This window comes from Branchiostoma belcheri, unplaced genomic scaffold (assembly GCF_001625305.1).
Source record: "Branchiostoma belcheri isolate BF01 breed outbred unplaced genomic scaffold, Haploidv18h27 scaffold263, whole genome shotgun sequence".
Classification (NCBI taxonomy): Eukaryota; Metazoa; Chordata; class Leptocardii; order Amphioxiformes; family Branchiostomatidae; genus Branchiostoma; species Branchiostoma belcheri.
In genome coordinates, this window is record NW_017803869.1 from 173951 (window position 1) to 192649 (window position 18699).

General features: G+C 39.5%; 2 protein-coding genes across 2 annotated transcripts in view; both read left to right on the forward strand.

Moving 5' to 3' along the window:
• The window catches only part of LOC109472046 (transmembrane and TPR repeat-containing protein 3-like), a 66391-nt gene that overhangs the window by 17146 nt on the left and 30546 nt on the right, over positions 1 to 18699 (forward strand). The window lies entirely within an intron of this gene.
• Positions 1 to 18699, forward strand: part of LOC109472044 (transcription initiation factor TFIID subunit 1-like) — a 42641-nt gene that overhangs the window by 15754 nt on the left and 8188 nt on the right. The window contains exons 2-15 of the mRNA XM_019771617.1: positions 11224 to 11347; positions 11887 to 11994; positions 12376 to 12824; positions 13081 to 13263; positions 13580 to 13759; positions 14075 to 14423; positions 14679 to 14744; positions 14923 to 15023; positions 15233 to 15418; positions 15894 to 15926; positions 16791 to 16913; positions 17272 to 17445; positions 17933 to 18106; positions 18274 to 18464. Of these exons, the coding sequence (XP_019627176.1) occupies positions 11967 to 11994; positions 12376 to 12824; positions 13081 to 13263; positions 13580 to 13759; positions 14075 to 14423; positions 14679 to 14744; positions 14923 to 15023; positions 15233 to 15418; positions 15894 to 15926; positions 16791 to 16913; positions 17272 to 17445; positions 17933 to 18106; positions 18274 to 18464 (2237 nt within the window). The 5' untranslated portion in view covers positions 11224 to 11347; positions 11887 to 11966. The remainder of the gene's footprint in view (positions 1 to 11223; positions 11348 to 11886; positions 11995 to 12375; positions 12825 to 13080; positions 13264 to 13579; positions 13760 to 14074; positions 14424 to 14678; positions 14745 to 14922; positions 15024 to 15232; positions 15419 to 15893; positions 15927 to 16790; positions 16914 to 17271; positions 17446 to 17932; positions 18107 to 18273; positions 18465 to 18699) is intronic.

The window sequence follows — 18699 nt, forward strand, 5'->3', positions numbered from 1 at the left end:
AAAAATACATGATACAAAATGTACATGTATTTACTACCTGGAACTTGGAGCAATTATTCCCAAAGGTGTACCTGACATTGATATATTAAAAACTAAACCAAATCCTATTTCCCAAACAAATCACATATTGACACAGCTGAACAACTAAAAATGTGATCATGTCTATAAACTCCACTCAAAAACAATTTTTGAGAGACACTCGGGTCGCGATACTAAGCATGATAATCTTTAATATCTCATCTGATTCTCCCAATGTATTACTATTAGGGACAATCACAGCATCCAACCGCACTAACACAAGATACCAATAAATTCGGAAAATTTCTCAATAATGTTTGAAAATTAACCTTATAAAAATATAAGTGATTTTTTATTTCAGTTGTAGCCGAAAAAAAATGTTTTCATGCGTTTAAAGTTTCGTTTTAGCACCTTGTAATATGTACTTAGTACATGTATCTACATTTGGATGCTATCTTGACCTTTGACCACTGTTGTTGTGAAACACCGTCGGCCATTTTGTCAGTCTCGCCGTAGATTTTCGAGCCGTTTTTTCGAGCAAATTTCAACGGTTTTAAACATTTTACGGCCTCAAAAACTCATATAACGAGGAAAGCAAGTTGTAGTTGTTATTTTCATGCGTAACATTTCTTCTGGGGATGAATTATTTTTCCGCCGAGCTGCCGAAAACTAGCGTCATGCCGCGACCATGTGGTCGGGTGCGGGCGGCCGGCGGGAGTATCGGTGAGCTTTCACGATGTAAACAAAGACATTCGGAGTTGTTCACATGAAAATTTTGCTGTGAAACGCCAGCGAGGTGTCTGATTTTCTACCAATGACAGCGTTTTCTTTGCGGCGTCATGGCGAGATCGACAAATTCACAAGATTGTGCCGACAATGGAATGAAATTAGGCTAAAAAATTTTATTGGCGCACCGTGCGACCGTGATTTCAAATGTAGTCGCACCGTCAAAATTTTGGGCGCATATGCGACCAAATCAGTCGCAGTCACGAGCCCTGAGTGTAACAGTGGGGGGTTTATGGGCACTACCAACTGATGCGGCCAATGGGTCTAGACCTTTTACTTTTAGCCGATTCGGTAGGAGCGTCAGGTTGTAAGCTGGTGCCCAGGTTTGGCATGAGTTCGATCCCCAGCCTGGGGTCAGGACTGTCTTTCTGTTTCTACTCTCCTAATTGATACAGTGGTTCCTTCACCGGGAATCAAACCCGGGCCTTGGTGATGAGAGTGCCAAATCCTAACCACTAGACCATATGGGTTACCCAAGCCATAACCGTTACACTAGACTGAGTACAATTGACAGAAAAACTGGTGCTGGCTAGATCCCTGGTTCCACTCCAAGTCTCTGTCAAAGTCACCCACAAGGAACCTACCATTTTTCTATCGGGTGCAGGATGTCTGCACATTTTACCAATTAAAAACTTAAGACTTTTGACTTTAGAAACTTAAAAGTCATTTTCAAACTTTCGAGCCACTCTTATGTTAATACAACTTTTATTTTTTAGCCAAATTGTTGATTCTGAACTAGAAATTACCTGCAAACAACAGGTTGCATTTCACAGTGTGACAGTCCAGCCCTGACTGTAGATGTATACAATGATTGAACCCCAGGCAGACTGAAGTGGTGTTCTTGTATGTTACATCACATGTAGAAGCAGCTGGAAGTGGCTGGCACGAGAACAAGTCTGATATCTGCTGTGCGCTCAGGACTGAACTGGTATGTTTTAAGTTGGGATTTTCTCTGCTGCTGAGTATATACTAAATACACACTGTATAGTACTAAATACTAAGTATTTCTTTAATGCAGTTCCATATGGCTAGACGTATTCTTATGATTTTGAAGAGAAAAGGGTCGCTTGTTGGAAAACTCTTACTGTTGTACCTTCTTGCAAAGAACTATTAATAAGTTTAAGCTTGTCAATGACGACTGCTTCCAAACTAATATCTTAATGTCTTAATGCCAGTTTCTTGATTATTATTCAAACTAAATTAAAATTATTCTTCTAGTATTCTTAAAGGAGTACTAACCTCCAGAAGGAAGTGCTATTTTCCGATACATCATGCTGCAATGAATACATAACTAGGCGACTTTTTACATAATTTTGCTTGTACGACTTGCTCGGCGCATGTTTGTAAAGTGATATTAATATCATTTTCCCCCATGCTGAACCACAATTGATACATCCGGGAACTCTGGCTTGCGCAATACTCATACACTTCAGGTCAACATACACATTTTTCGGCGAAAATGATGGGAGACAAGCACACTAACAAGCTGATTATTGAGAACTTACTTGCTTTACTTTGTTTGACCTGTGGCTTGGATATTATAATATCAGGATGTCGAATACAGTGGGAGCCAGTTTCATCCTACGTGTTTTGATTTTCTCAACTTATTTGCATGTAAGTATTACTTGAACAGATAATTAGATTACGCCACTTATGGAAAGGATAACTAGATTACGCCGTTTTTTTTCATCGTCAATATTTGCGGCATTAATAAGGGGCGATAAGGACACCAAAAAGGACAATGGTTGGTAAGATACCAAAGGACACAAAACGGTACAAATTTTTCTTATCGCCCCCGAAATGAAGTCTGTAACGTAACTTTTTGTTTAAAACATAGACACCAATGGGGTAGCGTGGTGTATTCTGGGATAGTTTTGAGGGTATTTGGAGAGTTTGTCCTAGATTCGATGCGTTTTAAGACTTGCGCGCAAAATGGGCATTTAATTGTATACTGTAAAATAATATGCATTTTTCACTTCCAAAAATAAATGCCTGTCGAAATATAGCACCTCCTTCTGGAGGTTAGTACTCCTTTAAATTACAGTACATTGTGCCAAACTTACAAATAAGAAGCAATGTTTTGCTTTGTATAATTAAATTAAAACTCACTGTAACAGTTGTATCCTTAGCTCTTATTGTGAAGAACTACATTCAAACCTATCAGTGGTGGCATTAGCTGAAAAACATTCCAAGATAATGTCTTACATTGTCTTGATTATCATTAAGTAATATATATATTCTCGAAGTAACTTGTGCCAGACCTAGAAGCCTATTTCGTTGAGTTCACAAGATGTCTGCTGTGAAGGCCTGTGATATATGAGTGTCAGATCCCAGCTTGAGGCCATGTCTTCCAAGGTCTGGTATGTGGGTTGAGGTTGTCTGACAGGCCAGGTGTCTGGGGGCATGTCTTGGGAAATGTCTTCAACTTGGTAGACCTACATATATATATTTTAAGGGTTGAGGGAGGGTCACAGTGTTGTTTCTAACATTTTAGATTCTGAAATGGGGTTGACTTAAATTATCATCTGCCTTTGTTGTGAATAGTGGTTCCCAAGTCCTTTAAATTAATAGTTTTTTTGACACTCACCACTATTCACCATTTCCTTATTTTTAATTAATTAATTAATCCTACAAAGGAAGCTGGTTGGTGCCAAATTTGTATTGGCTATGGGGTTAGGCAGCAGAATAGCTAAGATATCTACTGTTCTGTATCTGTACCTGTATCTGTAACCGCCCTTCGGTGTAACCTTTGAACATCTAATTCTCAACATTGTTTAAAGCTATCTGTCAATTGACAGGTAAAATTGTGGTATCCATGATACAAGTAGAAGCATTACTTCAGCCCAACATCAGCAGCTTAAGGAGTACCGGTAAGTATGTCTTAAAGGACTTTCTTTACAAGCAAGAGAAAGCCGAAGATTCTTGATGTGAGGTCGGAGGTCAAGGTCATGCACAGAGGTCAAGGTCGTTCAAAGAAGGACAAGTTTAACGATCTAAAAGTCTACCGGTAAGTATGTCTTAAAGGACTTTCTTAAGAAGCAAGAGAAAGCCGAAGAATCTTCATTTAAGGTCAGAGGTCAAGGTCATACACAGAGGTCACGGTCAAACAAAGGACAAGTTCAATGATCAGAAAGTCTGGGCACACCCAAAAAAAGATCCCACTCAGAATAACCTCCTAATCTGTTTCAGATGGCTTCAAAATGCTGTGTATGAAAAAAACTGTCTTGTTAGTAAGAGCAAATTGGCCCAACTTCAGGCTGGCAGTGGACTAGTCAGAACTCACCCGGGGATTTCCCAGATAGTAGGGGGCCTTGTCTCAGCCAACTCGAGCCAAGGGATATCCCAGACCATAGGGGGCCTTGCCTGAGCCAAGTCTTATACAGTCTTGCAGACAAGATGGAACTTTACCTACAGTACTTGACCAGTGTGCAGTTTTAAAACACTGATGCAACAGTTACAGTATAGTCTTTAAACAGTAAGAAAATAATTTCATTTAATTAGTCTTTTCAAATTGGATAAATTTTTAATCAGCAAATGTTTCGGGTGCTGAATTGACACCCTTCATCAGTGAATGTTCATGGTGGCCTGCAAGCCCTTTTCCATAGAGCGTAATCAGCCGCTTTAATTCTACTTAGAGCATAGACGGACCGCTCTAATATTTTTGCGTAGAGTGTATTCGGCGTTTTAATTCTGTGTAATGCGTTGTAGCCACTTGGAATTTAGTGTAAAGTGTAATCGAGAAGTTTCCGAATTCAGCATAGAGCATTGTCGGGATACCCCCCCCCCACTCCCACTCCCTTGCAGGCCCCCCTGGATGAGTTGAATCTTCACCAACGTAGTAAGTCTTTGATTGGCACATCTAAGTTTTGAAAAGGGTTCGCACATAATCTCCAAGCAATCCCTCTCGGTGGTAAAAATACAGTATCAAATTGGCCAGGCAGTATCCATTAGCCAGAGAAGGTCCGCGGCACCGACGGGTGGGGATCAGAACAACAAAAAACGGCCATATATAAAAATGTAACGATCATTCCCCCACAACCTCTGCTTGGAGAGTACTCGCACATGCTAAATACATTCGATGGTGACAGCTTGTGTCATAGTGAACAGGCTTTGTCGTGGATTACTGCCAATCTGTCTGAGGAAGCCCCTTTTTCGGGAATCAAGCCAGGACAGTGTTCGAAATACCTGTCTGCAGTCTGCAATTTGCAGATAGATTTTCAAGATTGCAGAAGAAAAATTTATACAATCTGCAATTTTGCAGAAGGAAAAATAGCCTCCAGATTGAATAGTTTTCAATTTAGCAAACTAGAACTCTCTGGCCCCAAGGACAGACAACACTTAAGCTCCAGGACCTGTTTTGAAGGAACAGAGCTTCTTCACTAATTTGCATCATCCTTGTCTTGACTTGTCTTGATCTTTTGTTTCCCTTTGGATTTCCAAAAAGTTGTCTTCACTAATTTGCATATGAATCAATAGTTCGTGCTTATAAACCTGCAATTCTCTAAGTGTCACTGACGAAAGGTAGTAGTCTGACCGTTTCAGGTAGTACCAAAATCATATCGAGTTGCTTAAGAGTTAAGTACTGCTTTTTGTGTGTCTTTTATTAGTATGTTGTGTGGAAGGATGATATGTGGGTGTGATTACTAGTACATTTATAGGTAAGGTATGATTTTAGTTGTAGTAGCTTGTAGTGGGATACAGCGGTGAAAGACCCATGAAGATACCAGTAAATGATAAATTTTCTGTGGAGAAGGAGCTATAAAGTCTGAAATTAAAAAGAGTGATAGATTAAAAAAAGAGTGATAGATTAAACTTAAAAGAATTCCAGTAATGCTACAGATTTACAAAGCTACATGTATATAAGATGTAAAAAAGGCATTAATGGTTTGAGAAGGTTGTAGTATGGAGGCTTGTGTATTTGCAGAAAGTATTTTCAAATTGCAGAACAAAATTTTGACTCTTCTGCAATATTGCAGAGCACTGAAAAAAAGTATTTCGACCACTGCAGGACCAGCACATGGGGACAGTCGTCGCCTCACCCTGAAAATCAGGCCTGCGTTCAGGTTAAATCCTGTGCCAACAGTATGTATTTAAGTCCCAGACTTGGCACGGCCTCTGTAACAGTTGTAAAGGCATAATGCCAATGACAAAATAGCTTGCTGCCACCGCGCTGCGTGCCTGTGAAGCAGCACACAGGGATGTCATCATGTCACCCGGAAAATCAGGCCTGCGTTGGGGTTAAATCTTGTGCCAACAGTATGTACTTAAGTCCCAGACTTGGCACGGCCTCTATGGCAGTTGTCTAAAGACTAGGGGTGCCAAGTCTAGAGCCATTTCAGGTCTACAGGGAAATGTCCCGTATTCAAGCCTGGGGCGACCGTTGAAATACCCAGTAGGAATTGTGAAAATAGTTCAAGGAATTTTGCTCAACTCTTGCATGGGGGCCAAAATGTGAGCATTTTGAGCTGATTTAGCACCGGAATTCTTTTTGTTTTAAATTTTGTGAATCAAGAAAAAAATGAAGTGGGCAAATCCGAGAACCAAGTTATTAAATTGTAGTGGCCTAATGTTCCAGTGTCAGTGACAAACTCTCTGTCTGGTGGTCTGTCTGCCAGCCTTGGTGCTGTACAGAAATCACGAACTTGATCTTGATCTTGCCATCAAATATCCTCTTAGCTCTGTCCAAATTTAGGTGAGAAATGAGCTGTCCAGAACATGTATTCTGTGTGGTCAAGACTGTGGTGGACTTGATCATGATTATGATAAAGCCACACCAAATTAATTTGTTAGTTCTCAGATTCGCCCCCTTTGTTTTTTCTGTTTTGCAAAAAAAACACCAAACATTTCAGCCTCTGAAATCCGAGAACCAACAAATCAAATTGGTGTGGCCTTAGCTCTGTACAAATGAGCTGTCTAGAACATGTAGTCTCTATCATGATTTATAAGAGTTGTCATGATCATTCATCCACATCAAATGTAATGTATGTCATCTCTATCCAAATGTCAGCAACAAATCATCTGTCTGGTACATTTTCCTGTAGTCTGTGTGGTCAAGACTGTGGCGAACTTGACCATGATTGCCAGAATCATTCTTTCCCATCAGCTTCTAACAGGCTTTGGAATCAGCCAGAAAGAGTAGAAATTGGCCAAATGGACAGATACCGTACTGGGCAGGGTAGTTGGTCTGTCACTTCTGGCTTCAGAGTAGCAGAGCAGCAACTGTACTCCTTTAGCAGACCAACTCCCCTGGCATATTATCTGTCTACTTGGCCAGTTTCTACTCTTTTCAGCCACTTCCTAAAGAGTAGAGGCTAATGAAAAGGCCTTTTACCCTTTTACAGTGACATACATGTGACATGTAGTCCCAGTCTGGTCTCAGTGTCTCTGGAGCTGTCTACCATGGTGACAAGTTGTCAGAACTTGACAATGGGCACATACCAAATTCTCTCACATGTATGCTCCAGGCAGTCCTGTTTTGTCCGTTGAGCTCAAACCTCCAAAGTCATCAGAATTTTCCCTTGTGAAATAACCCATAGCTCGGCAAGCAGTCAGACTCTCTTAACTGCTGCAGTTTGAAATCTGCCCACTAGGTGGCGACTGTAAGAATTTAAAACTTCCTTTGATAGTCGCAAACTGTTCATTTCACAGCATGTCCAAGAAATTCTTACATTCCATGACCATTACCATTGAAAAGTTAAGAAAAGGGTCCACTACCATGTCTTTTCATAGTCTCAGTAATAACCAAAGTGAAAATGTAGTAAAGGAAAAAAGAGTGATGACAGGAAAACTTGAAACTGTCAGGTGCAAAAATTTGGGTTCGGGCTATTTCTTAATTAGATAGTTGCTAAATTAGATTGGGTTATGCAACCTGTTTCCAATGTGGTACAGTTTTACACAGTGACTGTAAAAGTTTATAGGTTGAAGACTATGGGACTGTTTCCTTCCTTTGGCTCATATTTCTATCCTGGCCTTGTCTGGCCATGGCCTAAGGTTAAGGTTAGGCACTGACTTTCTTAAGGCCACACCAATTTAATTTGTTGCTTCTCGGATCACCCTATCCATTTTTTTCTGATTTTCAAAAAAAAAATTTTTTTGGTTCTAAATAAACTGCAAAATGCTCAATGAAAGACATATCTTGACCCCAATGGTTGAAGAAAGTCCTTTTCTTCCCAGTTCTTAAGTTTTTTAATGCAACAATGCAATTATGTTTCATGAAAAGTTCAAAATCTATTGTTTTAATTACGAACCAGCCTGTTGGCTTCATGGCTGATATTGTAACATTTCCGGCTATCATGGGGTGCCTTGGCCTGTTTTTTTTATTTCGCCCTGTCGCTCCTGATTTTTCAGAAAAAATCCAAGAAGCAACAAATTAAATTGGTGTGGCCTAATCTATTTGCAGTGATGTAGTCATTGATTGGGTTGATTTATTCACTAAAATTCCTTCGCTTAATATGACACAGGTTTATATTTGATAGCTTCAGGGTCAAGTTTATAAGAATATTTCCTTTCTGCGTATCAAGTTTCACCCCTGGTCTTAGGTTAAGGTGGGGGCACAATTTTCTTAATCTGTTTTCAAGTGGTTCATTGAGTTGTTTTATTGACTGACTTCATTAAACATACTTGACTTAATAGGCCACAGCTTTACATTTCAAGTGCTCCAGGGTAAAGATTATTGGAATACTTCCTTTTTAGAGTTCAAGTTTCTTGTGTGACCATGGCCTTTAAGGTTAAGTTGGGGTTGCTGCTTCCTTGAAGTCTGGTTTGCAGTGGTTCGTTCTTTGATTGACCTTTTCATTAAATGCCTTGATTAAACCCAGCCTTATTCTGAATGCCTCCAGGGTCAGGGTTAAGGAATGTTTCCTTTCTTCGAGTTCAACTTGATTAAGATTCTTGAGTTGAAGTTTCTGGTCTGACCCTAGTCTTGGGTTAAGAAGGGGTCAAAATTTTTTAAAATCTGTTTTGTGTCACCCGGGTTCAATCTTTGATTGACTTCTTCAGTAACCTTTGAACCTAAGTCTGGAGGGGTAAGATGATAAGAATTCTTTTGACTGCTTTTAACATTTTAATTCCATTCATTCATTTATCTATTCACTCACTCACTCACTCACTCACTCACTCACTCACTCACTCACTCACTCACTCACTCACTCACTCACTCACTCACTCACTCACTCATTCATTCGTTCATTCATTTTCCCTGTATCTAATTTCATGATTGACAGCCAATTTGGGTAATTTCAACAAACATACAATTTTCACAATTTTTTTTTGGTCATATTCAAATTCAAATTGAATCATTTATCATCATGTGAAATAAAGTCACAATGTAGCCTATAATTACTCCTTCTGTGTTATGCTTGTGTACCTCAGTTCAGTGATACAGGTCACCTGTTACCATTTGATTGCAACAATTATTGATTTCCACCACACAATTGCAACAAGTCTACTACAAAATGTATTATGGTAGAAGTGTTGCAATTGTGTGGCAGAAATCAAATGTGAGGGAATGTATCCTTCAGCAGAACTTCAGTCTGAGTCAATACAGACACAATTGTTACACTGTTGACAACAAGGTAGCCATTTTGTCTCTGTTGATACTATAAGTCATGTAAACTTGTACAAATTATTGACAGATTGGTGGTTCCAAAAGTAATTATAAATGATTCTCTGCATAATATATGAAAGTGAGTTTTGTAAAATGTTTTCTGCCTTAACAGGTGTCTCTCCTCTAGCCTGTTTTGAGTTTTAATTAGCGCTGCAGGAAGGCCACAGGTTTCTCCATGGTGAAACATAATCTCACACCAACCATGCCAAGGTTAGGCCATGACCAGGCTTGGAGACATTTCAAAACAAGGGTCAAGAATTTCTAGTAGTTTGATAACCTACTGGTTGGCCTACGATAAAATTGATAAAACTTTGATAAAACTTTGATAAAACTTTGATAAAACTTCGATAAGATATTTGATTAACTTTTTTCTTTCTGTGATACTTTGCTGTAAGACTTGACTTATGATTTTTTTGTATGACTAGGAGAGATCTCCTCTGAAAATATGTAATGTCAAACTGAAGGGACCAGATGTCACATGAAATTAAGTTTTTTTCCCCGCCTTCTTTCAACACAACAGTCCCCATTAGAACATATTTGAGTGAAACACTAACCCTCATCATCACAAATTAATTTCATTAAGCAAACAGGTCTCTTTCATCAAGGAAATTTCTCCTGAGCTTCTCACAGCTGACATTTCAGTGGTCTTTTGTTGGTTTTGTTGAGACTAAGTTTGTCCAGGACAAGCCGAAATCTGTCCAAGATGTTGCATTTCTGTCTGGAAGATTTCCTACTTTCTTATAGTAATTCCTCTTGGCAGTCTTTTATATGTTTGGCAATGTCCTTGTAATGGATTGCTGGGGTGTTCTGAGGTTTGGGGTTGCAACACAAGGGCTTTGCTGGCTTATGTTATGGACCCAAAATAAACAAATACTATAATAAATAAATAAACAAATAAATAGATGAATATATCATAAATCATGTAGCTCATACTATCATAAAAGTTCATCTGCAGTGTTCGAAATACCTGTCTGCAATCTGCAGATAGATTTTCAAGATTGCAGAAGAAAAATTTATACAATCTGCAATTTTGCAGAAGGAAAAATAGGCTCCAGATTCAATAGTTTTCAATTTAGCAAACTAGAACTCTCTGGCCCCAAGGACAGACAACACTTAAGCTCCTGTTTTGAAGCAACAGGAGCTTTACTAATTTGCATCCGCCTTATCTTGACTTGTCTATCTTTTGTTTCCCTTTGAACTTCCAAAAAGTTGTCTTCACTAATTTGCATATGAATCAATAGTTCGTGCTTATAAACCTGCAATTCTCTTAGTGTCACTGACGAAAGGTAGTAGTCTGACTGTTTCAGGTAGCACCAAAATCATATCGAGTTGCTTAAGAGTTCAGTACAGTTTTTTTTTGTCTTTTATTAGTATGTTGTGTGGAAGGATGATATGTGGGTGTGATTACTAGTACATTTACAGGAAAGGTGTGATTTTAGTTGTAGTAGCTTGAAGTGGGAGACAGCGGTGAAAGACCCGTGAAGATACGAGTAAATGATAAATTTTCTATGGAGAAGGATCTATAAAGTCTGAAATTAAAAAGAGTGATAGATTAAACTTAAAAGAATTCCAGTAATGCTACAGATTTACAAAGGTATATATGATGTAAAAAAGACATTAATGGTTTGAGAAGGTTGTAGTATGGAGGCTTGTGTATTTGCAGAAAGTATTTTCAAATTGCAGAACAAAATTTTGACTCTTCTGCAATATTGCAGAGCACTGAAAAAAAGTATTTCGACCACTGATACAGCACAAAACAAATGTTTTAGTTTTGACTATTGTAATTGTAATTCGACATGTTATAATTTGCACAGGAATCCAAGCGACACTTGAATCAGTTGAACTCACTTGGAGGATTTGGCAGCCTGGTTCAAGAGATCACAGCGGATACAGACAATAACGGAGATGATGAACAGGATAGTCAGACAAGCTCCAGTGGTAAGAAGTTATTACCTTAAGTAACTGGTACAAGATGTGCACTCAGAACTGAAACTTTGTTAACGTTTGTGCATCAAAATCATATTTTTCATTTGAACGAAGTTTATATCAGTCGGCATGTTTGTTCTTGATCTGTGTGAAAGATACATATACTGTACTACATAAACATGTGTTTTCAGTGTTGTAGCATTAACGTTACAGACATCTTTTGACAGTAAAAATGTTTATTCAGAAACATCAAAGTTTTTTTATGTATGAGTCTTGATAATAAAAAAAATTCCACATTTGTCAAAAGTTCTACCAAGAGTGCTAACTACCCGGGCCCAGCACTTACTATTATATCACCTTTTCTGTAGCAAATAAAACTGCTACTAGTACATGTATTTGGAAATGACATTACTTCATCATCATCGTCGCTGCTCACATCTGTTGACAATGCTGGCCAGCACTGACACTCCTTACTTTGATTGTAGATATTAGGTGTATTATGTACTTGTACATGTACAGACATGTATATCATGAATCATGATGTTTTCCAGGTTGGGTGCTGAACTCCCCCAGTGCTGTGGACTATTCTGACATCAATGAAGCGGTTGATGAACAGGAAATTAGACAGTCCATGGGCTCTCTACGGGTTCCCCAGCCAGGTACACATATATGTTTGTTTGTTTTTATTTATTTAACCAGGGGGATACATATCGCCCGTGGGGCGCTTTTCAATGAGCCCTGGGCCTGGGGAAGACCCCAAACAAAAACATCAAACTCAAACTAATACAAATAATCAACAAAAGTAACTTATAAAGTTACAAAAGTTACTAAATAATACAAAAGCAAGGTAACTTAAGTAGCATACAGCTATGTACTCTTCATGTTATATCAAATTTTAAAAGAAATATGTCTACACAAGGATATGCTATAGCATTAATGTCAGCAAGGAGGTTAATGCCAGTAATAATATGAAACTTATTGGATGCTGTCAATATCTTTCTGTAAACCTTGGTGATTGAAAGTATGTTCTATATACTCAGGTTCAGACTCCACCTCTGATGATGATGATGACTATGATGATGAGGGGGAGATGACAGACCGGCAGCTCATGCCCCCGCCTGCCTCCAGCCTGGTTACCAAGGCAACCAAAATGGACTCCAGAAGCTCTCCCGTGGAGGAGTTCAAAGGTCGACCATCCCCTCATGATGAGAGGGATGCTGGGAACTCACTGTTCGCTGACGCCGGAATCATCTTACCATCAGTGGTTCCTACAAGTACAAATGGAGAAATTTCCAGAAAAGAGGAGGACAATCTAGTCGAGAAGGGTGATGGCAAAAGGAGGGCATCTGATAGCTCCCCAGAATTGAACTGGAAGAGGAGAAGATCCATGGAGAAATCTCCCAGTGGTGGCAGTCTGAAGGATGCTCTGTTCAAAGGGAAAGAACTGCCGGATGTAACAGTTTTGTTTCCTCATTTCAGACATGGAAAGGTAAGGGTTTGTGCTAGTAGAGATTTAACTACATCTGTATATTGAAAGCTGGAATAATCTATTATAGTAACTACTAGTATACTGTGAATAAAAGTCCTTGTTGATATATGTTGTTTCTTGCTATATGGTCCCTCAGATCCCTATATGGTTATGCTGAAAAATGTCCATTATACATCTTTTAAATACTGTATGATTCTAGAATTAGAGCTATAATTTGAAGACCTAACAGTATGTGAACCCCTCATGTCACACACAGGTTCTTAGATTTAACAAGTTGTTTGGGCCGGGGAAACCGTCATCGCTGCCACAGATTTGGAGAGGTGCCAAGCGGAGAAGAAAACGGCGGCGGCCGACGGGAGAGGAACCTGAGGAGTTTCAGGGGTGGGAGTTTGACTACGGCCCCATCCCTCCTCCTGACCAGTGGATGTCTGATGATGAGGTAGTGACCTCTATGCTCCCCCTAGCTTTTTTCTGTCAAAGTGCAGCTTCCTTTTAAACTCAGAGATTACTGTACACAAAATGTACCAGCATGTGTTAGTCCCACAGAGGAAACTGAGGAAAGTACAACATGATATAATTTGACTAAACTAGCTAGACAAAAGGCTTTTTCTATCTATGTGTACTTAAGTTTTTATTCTCGGGAAAGTTGAAAAGAAACACTGTTAGACTGTGCATACCTTGACAATTCTATGGCTCTATTTGAGTGTATACAGCTTCAGATATTCCTTTTCTTAACTGAACTTTTTATGACACAGGAGAAGATGATGCGTCCCATGGAAGCTTTGCCTGACACAGGAACCAGGAAGGAGGCGACTCAGGATGAGGACAGACCAGAGATCCCTGAGTGGAGATTTGGTCCTGCCAGGTACTGGTACGACATGCTGGGGGTACCGGAGACTGGTGAGGGCTTCGACTATGGGTTCAAACTGGCAGACGTAAGTTCTTACTTTTCTTTATAGTAAATCTTTTTTGTTGTTAGTGTTCTTTCTCAGTTAGCTCACAATAAAACATTCAGGTCTGCTGATCATACATTGTGTAACATGAAGTTTTAGTTCCTTGATGAAAAGGTGGGGAGCTATTTGTTATCAATTGACACAGACTTCTTATTTGTTGAAATTTTTCCATTTTGAGCTAAAATCATCCTATAAATTTGCCCAAATGTCTAAACTTCAGCATTGTTGTGTGACAAATATTCTGCAGTGATACAGAAAAGTGTGTGAAAGGTGAAGTTTGTTTTGTAACTGTTACAGAATTCTGACAGTGACAGCGGTAACGAAGGGGATGATGAAAGAGAAGAGTCAACAAAAGAAGAACCTCCCAAACCCTCCCAACCGGAATCACAGAAAGATGACACTGCCGAGAAGACAGAAGATCAGACAGAAGACATGGAAACCTCAGAAGAAGCAGAGGAGGTCCCTAAGTCTGAGTTTCCAGAAGAGGAGTACTTCTACATGGTGGCCCAGCGGTCCTGGGAGGATGATATTGTGTGGGATGGGGAACAGATCAAGGATAAAGTCCTGCAGTCCAAATCTGCAGCTATGGCAGGATGGATCCCTACTAGTACCAGTAGGACTGCACAGTCCTTCAGCACACAACAAGGTAATAAACAATATTGCTCAGCAAAATATCATATAATCTGAATCCCACACTAATAAAAGCATGGAGGTGTTCTACCTCCATGATAAAAGAAATACTGCTTTCTGTTTTCCTGGTAATAAATGATGTCTGTTAAGGAACATGGTAAAAGGTGCAATATTGGTACAAATAGGTAAGAGTCTCTTTATTCAATAGGTACATGTAAGAGCTTTATGTGTACATTAATTTTTAATGTCTCTGTTGTTTTCATTGTTCCAGGTTTGAACATCAGTGTGACCCTTCCAAACAGTGTCCCCTCCACATCATCAGGAAAGAACCAGCAAGGTATTTCATTTGTTCTTCCTGGATGGGCCTTTGAAAATACTTTGCTCAGTCACCCACTCCAGTAGATGAACTGAACCAACCCCTCAATATCTCTGTCAGTACTTAATGCACCAGGTGTACATTAGTTTCTTTAAGAAATGGATAGATTCTCAGCAAATTTCTTGTCACTCCCTGTCAGACCCAGATGGAGATGACCAGCAGTGGTACTCCCTGTTCCCTGTGGAGAACCCTGAACTGGTGTACGGCAACTGGGAAGATGACATCATCTGGGACCCACAGGTAAGGTCACAGTGGTGTTACAAGATTCAACAAGTTTCTCTAACTTCCCTTTTACCGTGATGTTACAAGCACAAACAAACATGTGTATGGATTGGTTGCTCCATGGTGGTAGATATATTTAACAATTGTGACCCATGGTCTAAGTCAAAACACATTCAGTGTCAGGCAAGACTATTGGCAAAATTGGTTCATTCCATATTTTTTTCCAGAATATGAAGGAGATTCCAAAGCCAAAGGTCATGAAACTTGACCCCAACGATGAGAACATCATCTTCGGAATCCCTGACGACCCAGACCCACTTCCAGACGACACACCGTCCAAGGACAAGAAGGAAGTCCGGCAGTCCACCTTACTGCTGAAAAAGAGAGGCTTGACCAAGCCAGAGTCTGACCAGGTTTGGTTGTTCCTGTTACTAACACTGTCAGAAACCTTCACAGCTTTAACCACATGGACGTCTTCTCCACTTTTTGTCTCTTCATGACTTTTTTCTCTTTACTACCCTGGTAGTCATAGGTGTGTTTGTGTCAGTTAGCTCAATGATCAGCCTTACCAAATGATCCTTTAAAATTTATATGTTGTAGAAAAACATGTCTTTGAATGAACACTATGTCATCATGTATCATTTACATTATTCATTTTTCATTCTTTTGCACATTATTGCAAGATGTTCTGTCATTGAAACATACCCAGAGGATGTTTTGTGATATTGTGCTGAAAAGGTCTAAGTTTCAGCTCTGGTGTTTTTCAAAGTTGAGGTTTTAGTGCTCATTTATAAATTGTATGCAAATTTGAGTGTACATTTCACCGTGACCGTTGATTTGATTTTTTGTGAGGAATTTGGACCAACAAAGCATGTATTTTTTCTGCAGTTGTCGGATCCAAGGAAGAAAAAGAAAAATGTGGTAAATTGAAGTTTAGGACATATCTGTTCCATTCTGGTGTGAAACCTTGTCTGCCATTCAGAAATACTTCATTAACCTTGCTGTACATCTCTCATGTTAACATGGAAATTGTAAAAGTTATAAAAGCACTTTACACCAGTTGTTTCCTTATTCATTATCACAAACAAAGTTCCTTTGAAAAGTTACCGAAACCATGGATCAAGATTATGTGGTGTTTCTTCAATGTGACTATCCTTTGTTAACACAACAACTGATCATAAATTGTACAGAACTCGTACAGATCTAACATTTTCCATTAACAAAAAAAGAGAACAGTGATTCTGAAAGGTTTCACCATAGGATGGACTGAGATGTTACCGACATTTGGAACGTTTGTTTCTCTGTTTATTCTGTTTGTTGCTTTGTCCTTCTTGAAGTTGAAAAAGGCACATTTGATAAGACAAAAAGCACATCTCATATATCTTATAAAAAAGTAAGCTGTTGAAAAATATTATCCATGGTTGTTCATAGTCCTTCATAATTGGTATTCATATCTAACATTGCTACATTGATTTGCTTAGCAACTTATCTGTTCCATTGTTAGTCATTTTTAAAATCATATTCTAATGATTCAGGAGAAAATGACACAAAAGCATTTTCCTTATATGCAGTTTCAACTGGCTGCACTTTGTGGTTAATAATTGGTTCAACCCAGTACTGGAAAAAAAATTGAAATTCAATAAAGAAAGTATTCTTGTTCTATGCTTAAATGCTTATTAGAGTAACAGTGGAACATGTTGTGCTTAAGTAAACCACAAGAAAAAATGTGGGTTATGTTGAATTTATCGAGCTATGTGCTCAAAACAGAACTCTGTTCTTTTGCAGACCAACGTGTCCCACAACGAGCAGAAAGACCCCTGGAATCTGTCCAATGATGAATACTACGACCCTAAACACAGTCTGCAGGAGACAACACTGAGGGCCAGCATGGGGGGGAACCTAGTACAGGTGACTTATTTCCAAGTCATTCCTTCAGCAACTTATCAAAACTAGCATCACCTCTAGATAATACACATGTAGTAATTCCTTCAGCAACTTATTGAAACTAGCGCAACCTCTGGTTAAGGTAATGTTGGAGCTCCATTGTATTTATTTGTAGTTGTATCGTCGATGAAGGTTAGGCGTCCAGGTAATGAAACACTCAAGACTACTACTCAAAACAATTACTCAAGCATCTGTCCAGTTGCTTTTTGAGTAACTGTTTTGAGTATTATTGGAATCATTAGACATCCAGGCAACTGTTTTGAGTGACTATATTTTGGCATACATGTACATGAAGTAATGTTAGTGTATTTGTCCCATGTAGCACTCCATCCCTGCTATTGAGCTGCGGCAGCCGTTCTTCCCCACACACATGGGCCCCATCAAGCTGAGACAGCTCCACAGACCCCCCCTCAGGAAGTTCTCCCACGGCCCCATGGCCCAGCCCGGCCCTCACAGTGTCCTACCTCTCCTCAAACAGATCAAGAAGAAAGCTAAGGTAAGGATGGTTTATATTACCCAGGTGTCTGACTGTATGGTTATGATTTGATTGTTTGGTCGCATACAAGAAAAGTTTCAATCACACTCACTCACTATCCGGTTTAGCAGATTTTTTTGTCCCAGTGTTTGGTGTGTTTTCCTTTGTTTGGGGTGTCATATTCTAGTAACAGAATTTATGTAAAACTTTTGAAGAACAACATTCCAAGTACACATGTTTTGGAAGTACATAGAATGCATTAACTGCATTGGTTATTTCCTAATAGATACAGCATCAAGTATGTACATCACATGACAGCAGAAAGTCAGATATTGCAGAAAATAAACGTATCTCATTATTTATCAGATACCCAGTGTTCACGGCACTTTTCAGAGAAGCCACATGTCAAGTCTCACTGGGTCAGTCTATTGAGGAAGACCAGAGTAACTGGTCAAAAGCTCTAGGTAAGAACAATCCCTCGTGTTGGAACACATATCCTCCCCTGTAGATGAGAGAACAGGAGAGACAGGCATCTGGAGGTGGGGAGGTGTTCTTCATGAGGACTCCCCAGGACCTGACGGGGATGGACGGGGAGATCCTGCTGGCTGAGTACAGTGAGGAGTACCCTCCCCTGGTCAGCCAGGTCGGCATGGCAACTAAGATCAAGAACTTCTACAAGAGGGTCAGTTGCCTTTCATTTTCCTAGTGATCATTCATCATTTTCCTAGTGATGTGAACTGGAAAGTCATGAAAGATATTCATCTTGGAGACATTAACTAGCTAGAAGTACTAGTAGTAAAACAACATTTCTGTGCTGAATATTTTATTTCTTTTTTTTCAACCCCACAGAAAGCAGGCCACACCACGGGTCCGCCTAAGTTCCAGTACGGTGAGACGGTGTACGCGCACACCTCCCCATTCCTGGGCCCCCTGCACCCCGGACAGGCCCTCCAGGCCTTCGAGAACAACCTTTTCCGCGCACCCATCTACCAACACAAGATCCCTGAAACAGACTTCCTCGTCATTCGCACAAGGATGCAGTGAGTTGTCCTGTCAGAAATGCCTGTATAGATTATTAGAAGAATATGATATGTAACAGCATTTGGGTATTGTAACAGAAAGACATTATAAGTTTTTGGGGGTGTTGGGTGGTAATGATGTTTGTTTTGTGCACGTATAGTCTGTGGCACATGCAATGTATCTATATGTTTACAATGTCAATATTATGGCTGCATACAATGTACTATTGTATGATGATGATACTATTGTATGCTG